The sequence below is a fragment of the Pseudophryne corroboree genome, chromosome 9 (genome assembly GCF_028390025.1).
Source record: "Pseudophryne corroboree isolate aPseCor3 chromosome 9, aPseCor3.hap2, whole genome shotgun sequence".
Classification (NCBI taxonomy): Eukaryota; Metazoa; Chordata; class Amphibia; order Anura; family Myobatrachidae; genus Pseudophryne; species Pseudophryne corroboree.
In genome coordinates, this window is record NC_086452.1 from 199,864,022 (window position 1) to 199,878,590 (window position 14,569).

Consider the following 14,569-nt stretch of genomic DNA (forward strand, 5'->3'; position numbering starts at 1 on the left):
AGGTCATTACCATCTGATCGTGTGAGTGTTGGTACGCATCCCTGTTTAGAAATTTCCTGGTGAAGGTCACGTGTGGTCCCATTGAAAAGATACCCATATATACACATCTCGGGGTACTCCATTGTGAGTTGGGGTACGCTTTACAGATAACCACCATCTTTTCCTGTGGGTATAAGTGGGCTATATATAAGCTGGTATAAGACATTTCCACACATTGCCTGTGACCTTCTTTCCACATACCCATGGGAACTGAGAATTCTCGGGGAAAGAATTGATGATAGAGGGAAGAAAGAAGTCTCCACATATACACTTTCATCCAGACTAAAGAAACCTTTCAGAGTTGGCAAACTCCCTCCTCATAAGTGAGTAGGGTACGCATCCTTCTTTTGAAATCTCGGGGTGAAAGTTATTTGTGGTCCTGTTATAAAGAAACCGTGATATACATGTCTTGGTGTACTCCATTGTGAGTTGGGGTACGCATTGTGGAGTCTAACTATCTCCCTTGTCTGAAGCCTAGTGGGTAATAGAATATAAGGCGAATACGAAGCATTTCTACACATTTGCCTCTATTTTCTCTTTTCATATATATCTATTGGGACTGAGTACTCCGGATAAAAGGCTTTGAGATACTGGAGACAGAGGACAAGAGAATCTCACCACATATACAACATACAAGAAACGTTAAACTTCATTCTTAAATTCAGAGGAATAGGCGCTTATACGAGTATTCCCTCCTGCTGTTTTCTACCGTTCTGCACATCCAGTCTACCTTTGCGCACGGCACCTTGGGTTCCCAATTTGGTGCTACAGTTCCTCTAATCGGACTGTTTTGAACCGTTACAGGAGGTTGATGTAAAGTACCTTACATGGAAGACCGTCACACTGTTGGCCTTGGCTTCAGCAAGACGTGTGTTGGAGCTAGGGGCATTGTCTCACAAGGTTCCCTACTTAATTTTCCATGAGGACAGAGCTAACCTCAGAATTCGTCAGCAATTTCTTCCTAAGATGGTGTCCGCATTTCACATCAACCAACCTATTGTGGTTCCGGCTGTTACGGACACCTCTGCTCTTTCAAAGTCTTTGGATGTTGTGAGGGCTTTGAAGGTGTATGTAAAGAGAACAGCTCGTCACAGGAAATCCGACTTGCTGTTCGTTCTTTATGATCCCAATAAAATTGGATGTCCTGCTTAAAAGGAGTCTATTGCACGCTGGATCAGGCTCACTATTCAGCATGCTTATTCCACGGCAGGATTGCCAGTTCCAACATCTAAACAGGCCCACTCTACTAGGTTTCTTCTTGGGCAGCTGCCCGGGGTGTCTCGGCTTTACAGCTCTGCCGAGCAACTACTTGGTCAGGTTCGAACACATTTGCTAAGTTTTACAAGTTCGATACTTTGGCCTCTGAGGACCTTCAGTTTGGTCAATCAGTTCTGCAGGAACCTCAGCACTCTCCAACCCGGTTTGGGAGCTTTGGTACTTCCCCATGGTACTAAATGGATTCCCAGTATCCACAAGGACTTAAGAAAATAGGATTTTAATTACCTACCGGTAAATCCTTTTCTCGTAGTCCGTAGGGGATACTGGGCGCCCGCCCAGTGTTTCGTTCTTCCTGCACGGTTACTTAATTAAGTTTTCCGGTTGGTTCAGCTGTTGCTGTTCCTGGTTTCAAGTTTGGTTAGCATGGCTTTCCTCTTGTTCTGTGTGTGCTGGTTCGTAATCTCACCACTTTCCTTATCTATCCTTCTCTCAAAGTATGTCCGTCTCCTCGGGCACAGTTTCCTAGACTGAGTCTGGTAGGAGGGGCATAGAGGGAGGAGCACACTATCAAATTCTTAAAGTGCCCAAAGCTCCTAGTGGACCAGTCTTTAACCAATGGTACTAAATGGATTACCAATATCCTCTACGGACTACAAGAAAATAATTTACCGGTAGGTAATTAAATCCTATTTTTTCCCTGAAAATTCTTCACACAATACCCCATAATGACAACGTGAAAAAAGTTTTTATTGAGATTTTTACAAATATATATAAAAAAAACAAGAAATCACATGTAGATAAGTATTCACAGCCTTTGCCATGAAGCTCAAAATTGAGCTCAGGTGCATCTGGTTTCTACTGTTCATCATTGAGATGGTTCTGCAGCTTAATTGGAGTCCACCTGTGGTAAATTCAGTTGATTGGTCTATATAAGGTCCCACACTTGACAGTGCATGTCGGAGCACAAACCAAGCATGAAGTCAAAGGAATTGTCTGTAGACTTCCGAAACATGATTGTATTGAGGCACAAATCTGGGGAAGGGTACAGAAAAATATCTGCTGCTTTGAAGGTCTCAATAAGCACTGTGGCCTCTATCATCCGTAAATTGAAGAAGTTCAGAACCACCAGGACTCTTCCTAGAGCTGGCTTGCCGTCTAAACTGAGCGATCGGGAGAGAAGGGCCCTAGTAAGGGAGGTTACCAAGAACCCGATGGTCACTCTGTCAGAGCTACAGCATTCCTCTGTGGAGAGAAGAGAACCTTCCAGAAGGACAACCATCTCTGCAGCAATCCACCAATCAGGCCTGTATGGTAGAGTGGCCAGATGGAAGCCCCTCCTTAGTAAAAAGCACATGGCAGACCATCTGAAGTTTGCCAAAATGCACCTGAAGGACTCTCAGACCATGAGAAACAAAATTCTCTGATCTGATGAGACAAAGATTGAACTTTTTGGCGTGAACGCCAGGCGTCATGTTTGGAGGAAACCAGGCACCGCTCATCACCAGGCCAATACCATCCCTACAGTGAAGCATGGTGGTGGCAGCATCATGTTGTGGGGAAGTTTTTAAGCAGCAGGAACTGGGAGACTAGTCAGGATAGAGGGAAAGATGAATGCAGCAATGTACAGAGAGATCCTGGATGAAAACCTGCTCCAGAGCGCTCTTGACCTCAGACTGGGGCGACTGTTCATCTTTCAGCAGGACAACGACCCTAAGCACACAGCCAAGATATTAAAAGATTGGCTTCAGAACAACTCTGTGAATGTCCTTGAGTGGCCCAGCCAGAGGCCCTGACTTGAATCCGACTGAATATCTCTGGAGAGCTCTGAAAATGGCTGTGCACCGATGCTTCCCGTCCAACCTGATGGAGCTTGAGAGGTGCTGCAAAGAGGAATGGGTGAAACTGCCCAAAGATAGGTGTGCCAAGCTTGTGGCATCATATTCAAAAATACTTGAGGCTGTAATTGCTGCCAAAGGTGCATCAACAAAGTATTGGGGAAAGGCTGTGAATACTTAAGTACATGTGATTTCTTCGTTTTTTCTTTTTAAGAAGTTTGCAAAGATCTCAAAAACACTTTTTCACATTGTCATTATGCGGTATTGTGTCTAGAATTTTGAGGGAAAAAATGAATTTATTCCATTTTGGAATAAGGCTGTAACATAATAAAATGTGGAAAAAGAGAAGCGCTGTAAATACTTTCCGGATGCACTCTACATTGGGGGGATACATAATATTTATGGCTAACACCCCGAAAATGTGTGTTTTCGGGGACATAGCCACAATTATTGTATGATAAATGGGCCCCTTATTCTGTTATTTATGAATCTGCCCAGATCAATAAACTTATGAGCTACAAACCAGCATACAGTACATCCATAACACATGGGCCCTCATTCCGAGTTGTTCGCTCGCTAGCTGCCTTTAGCAGCTTTGCACACGCTAGGCCGCCGCCCTCTGGGAGTGTATCTTAGCTTAGCAGAATAGCGAATGAAAGATTAGCAGAATTGCTAATAAATAATTCTTTGCAGTTTCTGAGTAGCTCCAGACCTACTCACAGATTGCGATCAGCTCAGTCCGTTTAGTTCCTGGTTTGACGTCACAAACACGCCCTGCGTTCGGCCAGCCACTCCCCCGTTTCTCCAGACACTCACGCGTTTTTCCCTGACACGCCTGCGTTTTTTAGCACACTCCCGGAAAACGCTCAGTTACCACCCAGAAACGCCCCTTTCCTGTCAATCATTCACCGATCAGCAGAGCGACTGAAAAGCGCTGCAGAATCCACAGCAAATCTACTAAGTTTTTAGTTAAATAACTAAGCGCATGTGCCTTGCGCATGCGCATTTTGCAACAAATCGCAGCATAGCGAAAATCGGCAACGAGCGAACAACTCGGAATGACACCCATGGTGGAGTAAAAACGCTGTTCCTGAAAGAGGGCCTATTGCAGATCTGATTGCAGCAGCAATTTTTTTCGCTAATGAGCAAAGCCAAGTGCACTGCAGGAGGGATGGCGGGGGGGGGGGGCAGATATAACATGTGCAGAGACAGTTAGATTTGGGTGGTGTGTGTTTAAACTGAAATCTAAATTGCAGTGTAGAAATAAAGCAGCCAGTATTTACCCTGCACAGAGATAAAATAACCCACCCAAATCTAATTCTCTCTGCACATGTTATTTCTCCCCAACCTGCAGTGCACATGGGGGCTGATTCAGACCAGATCGGTCGATCAGGTCTGAACTGTGCATGCGCCGACGCCGCAGTGCGCCGGTGCATGGCAGACAGCCAACGGCTGTCGTAGCCCTTCAATTGCCTCTGCCATATTGACAGGCAGAGGCGGTCGCTGGGTGGGAGGGGGTGGGCCGGCGGCGTTTAGCCGTCATTTAGTGGGCACTTCCCGGGGAACGCAGCAACCCGAGCAGCGACGAGTAGCTACCTGCAAGCGAGCAGGAGCTGCGCTGGCTGGAAGCTACTCCTGAAGTACAAAAGCATTGCCGCTGTGTGATGCTTTTGTACTTGTGCGACGGGCAGGGACTGATGTGCGGGGCGGGCTAGCCCTGTGCTGGTTGTCCCCCCGCATGTCAGTGTGGCTGATCGTAGATGTGCTAAATTTAGCACATCTACAATCAGGTCTGAATTAGCCCCTCGGTTTTGCACATTAGCTAACAAATTTGCTGCTGCGATCAGATCTGAATTACCCCCAGAGTGCTGCAAATCTACCCAATACTTACTACCACGTAGCAGACATGAAATACACTTTTTTCACATGTACAACTAGTATTTCTAAGCAGCTCTTATTACTACCAAAGGCCGGTATGCTGTGCTCAGTTTGGGCAATATTCTGGTGAGTTATTACATGTTTAGACTATAAAGAATCACACTCGGGCAGTACTGATGAAAGATCTCGCACCGTTCATGACAGTTGGGGGGAAAGTTACTATTGGTGGTTTATTGTGTGGAAGAATATGAGCCAGCACCGGTGAATAATGTCATGAGATAATGTAAACAACAGTGCAGTGTATACTATATATGTAATGATAGTATTCCCATTGTTGTTATCACAGGAGAACACATTGTGCCTCAGTGAATATATTTTTCCTATTCTGTATTGGGAGTTTCCTCCCTGTGGGAACTCTCTCTATTTTCCCACTCCTTTCTCTTTCTCCCTCTTTCTGATACCCCCCCCCCCCCCCCCCCCCATCCCTCAATACACTCAGTTTCTTTTCTCTCTTGTCACTTGTCACCCTCTTCTCTGTATCTGCCTGTTCAAGACCCTCTCAGTGTTGTGCTCACTCTTTTGGCTAGATGTTGGGACAAACTGTGCTTTAGTTTTGTTTTTGTGGCTCCAGGGTGGATAGATTGGACTTTTCAATGCCGAATGAAGTGGCTTCCACAAAGGACAAAGCATGTCAGAAGAGCTTGTGAATGGAGAGAAGTGACCTGGTTGTCCCTTAGCCTCCTTTCTGCTAGTGTTGTGCAGTGAATTGCTAATATGCTTGTGTGTGTCCTGCCGAGGCTCTAGGCTTTCAGAAGTCACATTGCATTGGTGCTTTTAAAACATACGCTTCATAGTTTTTTCAAAGAAGAAAAAGGAAATAAGATCCATATTGAATAAGAAATGCTGGCCACTGTATTTTGTGTTATCTTTGGGACTAATTCAGCATGAGTTATTGTTTCGCGAAAAGTCCCAAAACTCCCCAACTCATTCCATTAGCATGCGGGGGGCCACCCAGCACATGGCAAGATCGCCACACATGCCGGGTCTTGCCTTCCCTGCTAAAATACAAGCGCTTCACTAAACAGCGAAGCGCTCGCATGTTTAGAGTATCCTCCTGCCTCCGCAGCCTGTTTTGGGTCGCATCGGTTGCGTGTGATGTCACGCAGCCGCCATGGCCCGCCCCACAAATGGTCTGGACACGCCTCCGTTGTCCGGTCCGCACACCCCCTTCCCCCAATTCCTGCATCTACGCCCCTTCCCGGCCCGCGAATGCCTCCGCCTGTCAGTCAGGCAGAGGTGTTCGCATAAATGTGATTGCTGTCGCATCTCATTGTGTGCACACGTGCAGTGCGACACTGCACGGGGGATTCAGCATGCGAACGCACCGCAGATGTGTCTCATGCTGAATAAGGCCCCTTGTCCATTTTCTACACACACTTATCAGCTGTTATATCACAGGTCTGTTAATGTTGAACTGATTATGCTCCTGTTAAAAACCTAATTAGTGTTCATTTTTGCTTACACACATCACTTGCAGTAATGATCCCTGTGTTTTTTTATCTGCAGGTAGAGTACCATCCCTTTCAGAGGCCACAGAAGCTGGTAGATTATTGTAGGAGAAATAATATTGTATTTGGAGGGTACTGTCCTCTGGCCAAGGACAAGCTCTGACACATCCAGTCATCTTGAAACTTGCAAAGGATCATGGGAAGACACCGGCTCAAATCTGTATACGTTGGAGCATCCAGGTGAGAAAGAAGTGGCTTGGCCTGATTTGGTGATGCATCTACAGGCAAGCTGACAAGCTAAGTCACCGACATGACATGACCTGAATTTCAGCTTCAGCAAGCATGTAATGCGCTGGCGTTGCTGTATTTATCCTGCAACACATTGACATGTTTTTTTTCCTTATGAACTGCTGTTATTTTTAGACATAAGCACAACTTTTACAGACATACGCATGCAGGTTTACTCACTGTCTAAGTGTATAGAGAAAGAAGAAGACTTTTTGTTGGGGCACTTCTTTTTTTTTTTTTATTGATTTCTATTGATATACATTAAAACTTTGGGCCTCATTCAGACCTGATCGTAGCAGCAAATTTGTTAGCAGATGGGCAAACCCATGTGCACTGCAGGGGGGGGCAGACATAACATGTACCGAGACATACCCTCCAACATTTTACACAGAAAAATCAGTACAAATCCGAAAAGGGGGCGTGGCCGCGTGTAAAGGGCGCCCCTTTTCCTATACTTTCAATGGATGTTTGGAGAGGCAAAAATCGGTACAGACCATGAAAAAAAGGTACTGTACCTATTAAAAGGTACAGTTGGAGGGTATGCCGAGAGAGTTAGATTCGGGTGGGTTATATTGTCTCTGTGCAGGGTAAATACTTGCTGCTTTATTTTTACACTGCAATTTAGATTTCAGCTTTAACACACCCCACCCAAATGTAACTCTCTCTGCACATGTTATATCTGGCCCCCCCCCCCCCCCCCCCTGCATGCCCATCTGCTAACAAATTTGCTGCTACGATCAGGTCTGAATTAGGCCCTTTGTCTGAAAAAGCATGATCAATTTTGTTACAGGATTAGGTACAACCAACAATACATATACATTCACATAACAAAAAAAGAGAAAAGTGAACAGACTAAAGTGTCTGTCACAAAAATAAGTATTTTTGTTAAAAATTATTTTTGTATCAGCCTTTGGTTCGAGCAGTTTGCATGCATGGATAAATTAATATCCTGATAATCACAGTATAATCCAGCTGTAATTACTTGATATGCATACTTGATTGCATATGCTGTATGGCTTGAAAAAGGCGAAAATATACAATTCACAACGTGCAATGTAAGCACTCTTGCATAAGGTTTTACAACTAGTCTATGCTCCTAATTGAGGCAGAGGAAAAAGAAGATTTATGTGTACAGTTTGTTCTATTTTGTTTGTTTGAGAACAATAATCTTGCTATAATTTAATCATGGCTCATGATTGACATATAGGGGTATATTTACTAAAATTCGTATTTTTCCGTTTGAGGTCAAAGTTCAATCACGATTGACATCGAAAGTGTAAAATTGCAACTTTTTGAATTTAGTACGACTAATTTACTAAACTGTCGTATTCTGCACTTTCGGATTTACCGATGTCGATGTCATTCGTTTTTTTTAGGCAGTGTTTTACGTGAGTGACTTGTAAAACACTGCCGACTTTAATACAATGAATCTCGGCCGGATCTGAGAGATCCGTGCTGGGCTTCATTGTGCACCTTTTTAAAAAATAAAATCAGTGTTAAAATCCCCCAAAAAATTGCGTGGGGTCCCCCCTCCTAAGCCAAACCAGCCTCGGGCTCTTTGAGCCGGTCCTGGTTGCAAAAATATGGGGGGAAAAATGTCAGGGGTTCCCCCATATTTAAACAACCAGCACCGGGCTCTGCGCCTGGTCCTAGTTCCAAAAATACGGGGAACAAAAAGCGTAGGGGTCCCCCGTATTTCTGAAACCAGCACCGGGCTCCACTAGCCAGATACATAATGCCACAGCCGGGGGACACTTTTATATAGGTCCCGGCGGCCCTGGCATTACATAACCAACTAGTCACCCCTGGCCGGGGTACCCTGGAGGAGTGGGGACCCCTTCAATCAAGGGGTCCCCCCCCTCCAGCCACCCAAGGACCAGGGGTGAAGCCCGAGGCTGTCCCCCCCATCCAAGGGCTGCGGATGGGAGGCTGATAGCCGTTTTGTTAAAAAATGAATATTGTTTTTAGTAGCAGTACTACAAGTCCCAGCAAGCCTCCCCCGCAAGCTGGTACTTGGAGAACCACAAGTACCAGCATGCGGAGGAAAACCGGGCCCGCTGGTACCTGTAGTACTACTACTAAAAAAATACCCCAATAAAAACATAAGACACACACCTTGAAAGTAAAACTTTAATGCATACATCCACACCTCCATATACACATACTTACCTATGTTCACACGAGGGTCGGTCCTCTTCTCCATGTAGAATCCATGGTGTACCTGTTGAAAAAATTATACTCACAAAATCCAGTGTAGAAGGCTCCTCTTGTAATCCATTTGTAATCCAGGTACTTGGCAAAAAAAAAAAAAAAACGGATACCCGACCTCGCACTGAAAGGGGCCCCATGTTTTCACATGGGACCCCTTTCCCCGAATGCCAGAAACCCCCTCTGACTTATGTCTAAGAGGGTTCCATCAGCCAATCAGGGAGCGCCACATTGTGGCACACTCCTGATTGGCTGTGTGCTCCTGTACTGTATGACAGGCAGCACCCGGCAGTGTTACAATGTAGCGCCTATGCACTCCATTGTAACCTATGGTGGGAACTTTGTGGTCAGCGGTTGACCGAAAGTAACCTCACCGCTGACCACAAAGTTCCCACCATTGGTTATAATGGAGCGCATAGGCGCTACATTGTATCACTGCCGGGTGCTGCCTGTCATACAGTACAGGAGCACACAGCCAATCAGGAGGGTGCCACAATGTGGCGCTCCCTGATTGGCTGATGGAACCCTCTTAGACATAAGTCAGAGGGGTTTCTGGCATTCGGGGAAAAAGGTCCCATGTGAAAACATGGGGCCCCTTTCAGTGCGAGGTCGGGTATCCGTTTTTTCTCTGACGTCCTAGTGGATGCTGGGAACTCCGTAAGGACCATGGGGAATAGCGGCTCCGCAGGAGACTGGGCACAAAAAGTAAAAGCTTTAGACTAGCTGGTGTGCACTGGCTCCTCCCCCTATGACCCTCCTCCAAGCCTCAGTTAGATTTTTGTGCCCGAACGAGAAGGGTGCAAGCTAGGTGGCTCTCCTGAGCTGCTTAGAAGTAAAAGTTTAAATAGGTTTTTTATTTTCAGTGAGTCCTGCTGGCAACAGGCTCACTGCATCGTGGGACTAAGGGGAGAAGAAGCGAACTCACCTGACTGCAGAGTGGATTGGGCTTCTTGGCTACTGGACATTAGCTCCAGAGGGACGATCACAGGTTCAGCCTGGATGGGTCCCGGAGCCGCGCCGCCGGCCCCCTTACAGAGCCAGAAGAGCGAAGAGGTCCGGAGAAAGCGGCGGCAGAAGACGTTCCTGTCTTCAAATAAGGTAGCGCACAGCACTGCAGCTGTGCGCCATTGCTCTCAGCACACTTCACACTCCGGTCACTGAGGGTGCAGGGCGCTGGGGGGGAGCGCCCTGAGACGCAATAAAAACGATAAAAAAACCTTATATGGCTAAAAAAAATGCATCACATATAGCTCCTGGGCTATATGGATGCATTTATCCCCTGCCAGTTTCCTGAAAAAAGTGGGAGAAAAGGCCGCCGTGAAGGGGGGCGGAGCCTTTCTCCTCAGCACACAAGCGCCATTTTCTTTCACAGCTCCGCTGGAAGGACGGCTCCCTGACTCTCCCCTGCAGTCCTGCACTACAGAAACAGGGTAAAACAGAGAGGGGGGCACTATTGGCAGCTAATATATAAATACAGCAGCTATAACAGGGAGTAACACTTATATAAGGTTATCCCTGTATATATATAGCGCTCTGGTGTGTGCTGGCAAACTCTCCCTCTGTCTCCCCAAAGGGCTAGTGGGGTCCTGTCCTCTATCAGAGCATTCCCTGTGTGTGTGCTGGGTGTCGGTACGATTGTGTCGACATGTATGAGGAGGAAAATGATGTGGAAGCAGAGCAATTGCCTGTGTTAGTGATGTCACCCCCTAGGGAGTCGACACCTGACTGGATGGTAGTAATTAAAGAATTACGTGACAATGTCAGCACTTTGCAAAAAACTGTTGACGACATGAGACAGCCGACAAATCAATTAGTGCCTGTTCAGGCGTCTCAGACACCGTCAGGGGCGCTAAAACGCCCGTTACCTCAGATGGTCGACACAGACCCTGACACGGATACTGAATCCAGTGTCGACGGTGACGAGACAAACGTAATGTCCAGTAGGGCCACACGTTACATGATCACGGCAATGAAGGAGGCATTAAACATTTCTGACACTACAAGTACCACAAAAAAGGGTATTATGTGGGGTGTGAAAAAACTACCAGTGGTTTTTCCTGAGTCAGATGAATTAAATGAGGTGTGTGATAAAGCGTGGGTTTCCCCCGATAAAAAACTGCTGTTTTCTAATAAATTATTGGCACTATACCCTTTCCCGCCAGAGGTTAGGGCACGTTGGGAAACACCCCCTAGGGTAGATAAGGCGCTCACACGCTTATCAAAACAAGTGGCGTTACCGTCTCCTGATACGGCCGCTCTCAAGGAACCAGCTGATAGAAGGCTGGAAAATATCTTAAAAGGTATATACACACATACCGGTGTTGTACTGCGACCAGCGATCGCCTCAGCCTGGATGTGCAGCGCTGGAGTGGCTTGGTCGGATTCCCTGACTGAAAATATTGATACCCTGGATAGGGACAGTATATTATTAACTATAGAACATTTAAAGGATGCATTACTATATATGCGAGATGCACAGAGGGATATTTGCACCCTGGCATCTAGAGTAAGTGCGATGTCCATTTCTGCCAGAAGAACGTTATGGACGCGACAGTGGTCAGGTGATGCGGATTCCAAACGACATATGGAAGTATTGCCGTATAAAGGGGAGGAGTTATTTGGGGTCGGTCTATCGGACCTGGTGGCCACAGCAACGGCTGGAAAATCCACCTTTTTACCCCAGGTCACCTCTCAGCAGAAAAAGACACCGTCTTTTCAAACCCAGTCCTTTCGTCCCTATAAGGGCAAGAGGGAAAAAGGCCGCTCGTTCCTGCCCCGGGGCAGAGGAAGGGGAAAAAGACTGCACCATGCAGCCTCTTCCCAGGAGCAGAAGCCCTCCCCCGCTTCTGCCAAGTCCTCAGCATGACGCTGGGGCTCTGCAAGCAGACTCGGGCACGGTGGGGGGCCGTCTCAAGAATTTCAGCGCGCAGTGGGCTCACTCGCAAGTGGACCCCTGGATCCTGCAGGTAGTATCACAGGGGTACAAATTGGAATTCGAGACGTCTCCCCCTCGCCGGTTCCTGAAGTCTGCTCTACCAACGTCTTCCTCCGACAGGGAGGCAGTATTGGAAGCTATTCACAAGCTGTATTCCCAGCAGGTGATAATCAAGGTACCCCTCCTACAACAGGGAAAGGGGTATTATTCCACGCTGTTTGTGGTACCGAAGCCGGACGGCTCGGTGAGACCAATTTTAAATCTAAAATCTTTGAACACTTACATAAAAAGGTTCAAATTCAAGATGGAGTCACTCAGAGCAGTGATAGCGAACCTGGAAGAAGGGGACTATATGGTATCTCTAGACATCAAGGATGCTTATCTCCATGTCCCAATCTACCCTTCTCACCAAGGGTACCTCAGGTTTGTGATACAAAACTGTCATTATCAGTTTCAGACGCTGCCGTTTGGATTGTCCACGGCACCACGGGTCTTTACCAAGGTAATGGCCGAAATGATGATTCTTCTTCGAAGAAAAGGCGTATTAATTATCCCTTACTTGGACGATCTCCTGATAAGGGCAAGGTCCAGGGAACAGTTAGAGGTCGGAGTAGCACTATCTCAGGTAGTGCTACGTCAGCACGGGTGGATTCTAAATATCCCAAAATCACAGCTGATTCCAACAACACGTCTACTGTTCCTAGGGATGATTCTGGACACAGTCCAGAAAAAGGTGTTTCTCCCGGAGGAGAAGGCCAGGGAGTTATCCGAGCTAGTCAGGAACCTCCTAAAACCAGGACAAGTGTCAGTGCATCAGTGCACGAGAGTCCTGGGAAAAATGGTGGCTTCTTACGAAGCGATTCCATTCGGAAGATTCCATGCAAGAACTTTTCAGTGGGATCTGCTGGACAAATGGTCCGGATCGCATCTTCAGATGCATCAGCGGATAACCCTATCTCCAAGGATAAGGGTATCTCTCCTGTGGTGGTTACAGAAGGCTCATCTTCTAGAGGGCCGCAGATTCGGCATTCAGGATTGGATGCTGGTAACCACGGATGCCAGCCTGAGAGGCTGGGGAGCAGTCACACAGGGAAGAAATTTCCAGGGCTTGTGGTCAAGCATGGAAACGTCTCTTCACATAAATATCCTAGAGCTAAGGGCCATTTACAATGCCCTAAGTCAAGCAAGGCCTCTGCTTCAGGGTCAACCGGTATTGATCCAGTCGGACAACATCACGGCTGTCGCCCACGTAAACAGACAGGGCGGCACAAGAAGCAGGAGGGCAATGGCAGAAGCTGCAAGGATTCTCCGCTGGGCGGAAAATCATGTGATAGCACTGTCAGCAGTGTTCATTCCGGGAGTGGACAACTGGGAAGCAGACTTCCTCAGCAGACACGACCTCCACCCGGGGGAGTGGGGACTTCATCCAGAAGTCTTCCAAGTGATTGTAAACCGTTGGGAAAAACCAAAGGTGGACATGATGGCGTCCCGTCTCAGTCGGTATATGTGTTCCCTCCTCTTCCTCTCATACCAAAAGTACTGAGAATCATAAGAAGGAGAGGAGTAAGAACGATACTCGTGGCTCCGGATTGGCCAAGAAGAACTTGGTACCCGGAGCTGCAAGAGATGCTCACGGAGGACCCGTGGCCTCTACCTCTAAGGAAGGACCTGCTCCAGCAGGGACCTTGTCTGTTCCAAGACTTACCGCGGCTGCGTTTGACCGCATGGCGGTTGAACGCCGGATCCTGAAGGAAAAAGGCATTCCAGATGAAGTCATCCCTACCCTGATCAAGGCCAGGAAGGATGTAACTGCAAAACATTATCATCGCATTTGGCGAAAATATGTTGCGTGGTGTGAGGCCAAGAAGGCCCCTACGGAGGAATTTCAACTGGGTCGTTTCCTACATTTCCTGCAAGCAGGATTGTCTATGGGCCTAAAATTAGGATCCATTAAGGTTCAAATTTCGGCCCTGTCGATCTTCTTCCAGAAAGAACTGGCTTCAGTGCCTGAAGTTCAGACGTTTGTCAAAGGGGTACTGCATATACAGCCTCCTTTTGTGCCTCCAGTGGCACCTTGGGATCTCAATGTAGTTTTAGGGTTCCTAAAATCACATTGGTTTGAACCACTTGCCACAGTGGATTTGAAATATCTCACATGGAAAGTGGTAATGCTGTTGGCCCTGGCTTCAGCCAGGCGCGTATCAGAATTGGCGGCTTTATCCTATAAAAGCCCTTACCTGATATTTCATTCGGATAGGGCGGAATTGAGGACTCGTCCTCAACTTCTCCCTAAGGTGGTTTCAGCGTTTCACATGAATCAACCTATTGTGGTACCTGTGGCTACTAGGGACTTGGAGGACTCCAAGTTGCTGGACGTAGTCAGGGCCCTGAAAATATATGTTTACCAGGACGGCTGGAGTCAGAAAATCTGACTCGCTGTTTATACTGTATGCACCCAACAAGCTGGGTGCTCCTGCTTCTAAGCAGACGATTGCTCGTTGGATTTGTAGTACAATTCAACTTGCACATTCTGTGGCAGGCCTGCCACAGCCAAAATCTGTAAAAGCCCATTCCACAAGGAAGGTGGGCTCATCTTGGGCTGCTGCCCGAGGGGTCTCGGCTTTACAACTTTGCCGAGCAGCTACTTGGTCAGGGGCAAA

At 47.1% G+C, this 14,569-nt stretch overlaps 1 protein-coding gene across 1 annotated transcript in view; it reads left to right on the plus strand.

The window, feature by feature from the left end:
- Positions 1-14,569, plus strand: part of LOC134957870 (uncharacterized oxidoreductase ZK1290.5-like) — a 530,010-nt gene that overhangs the window by 298,204 nt on the left and 217,237 nt on the right. Inside the window, 2 exon segments of the mRNA XM_063940091.1 lie at positions 6,537-6,624; positions 6,627-6,718. Coding sequence (XP_063796161.1) covers positions 6,537-6,624; positions 6,627-6,718 — 180 coding nt within the window.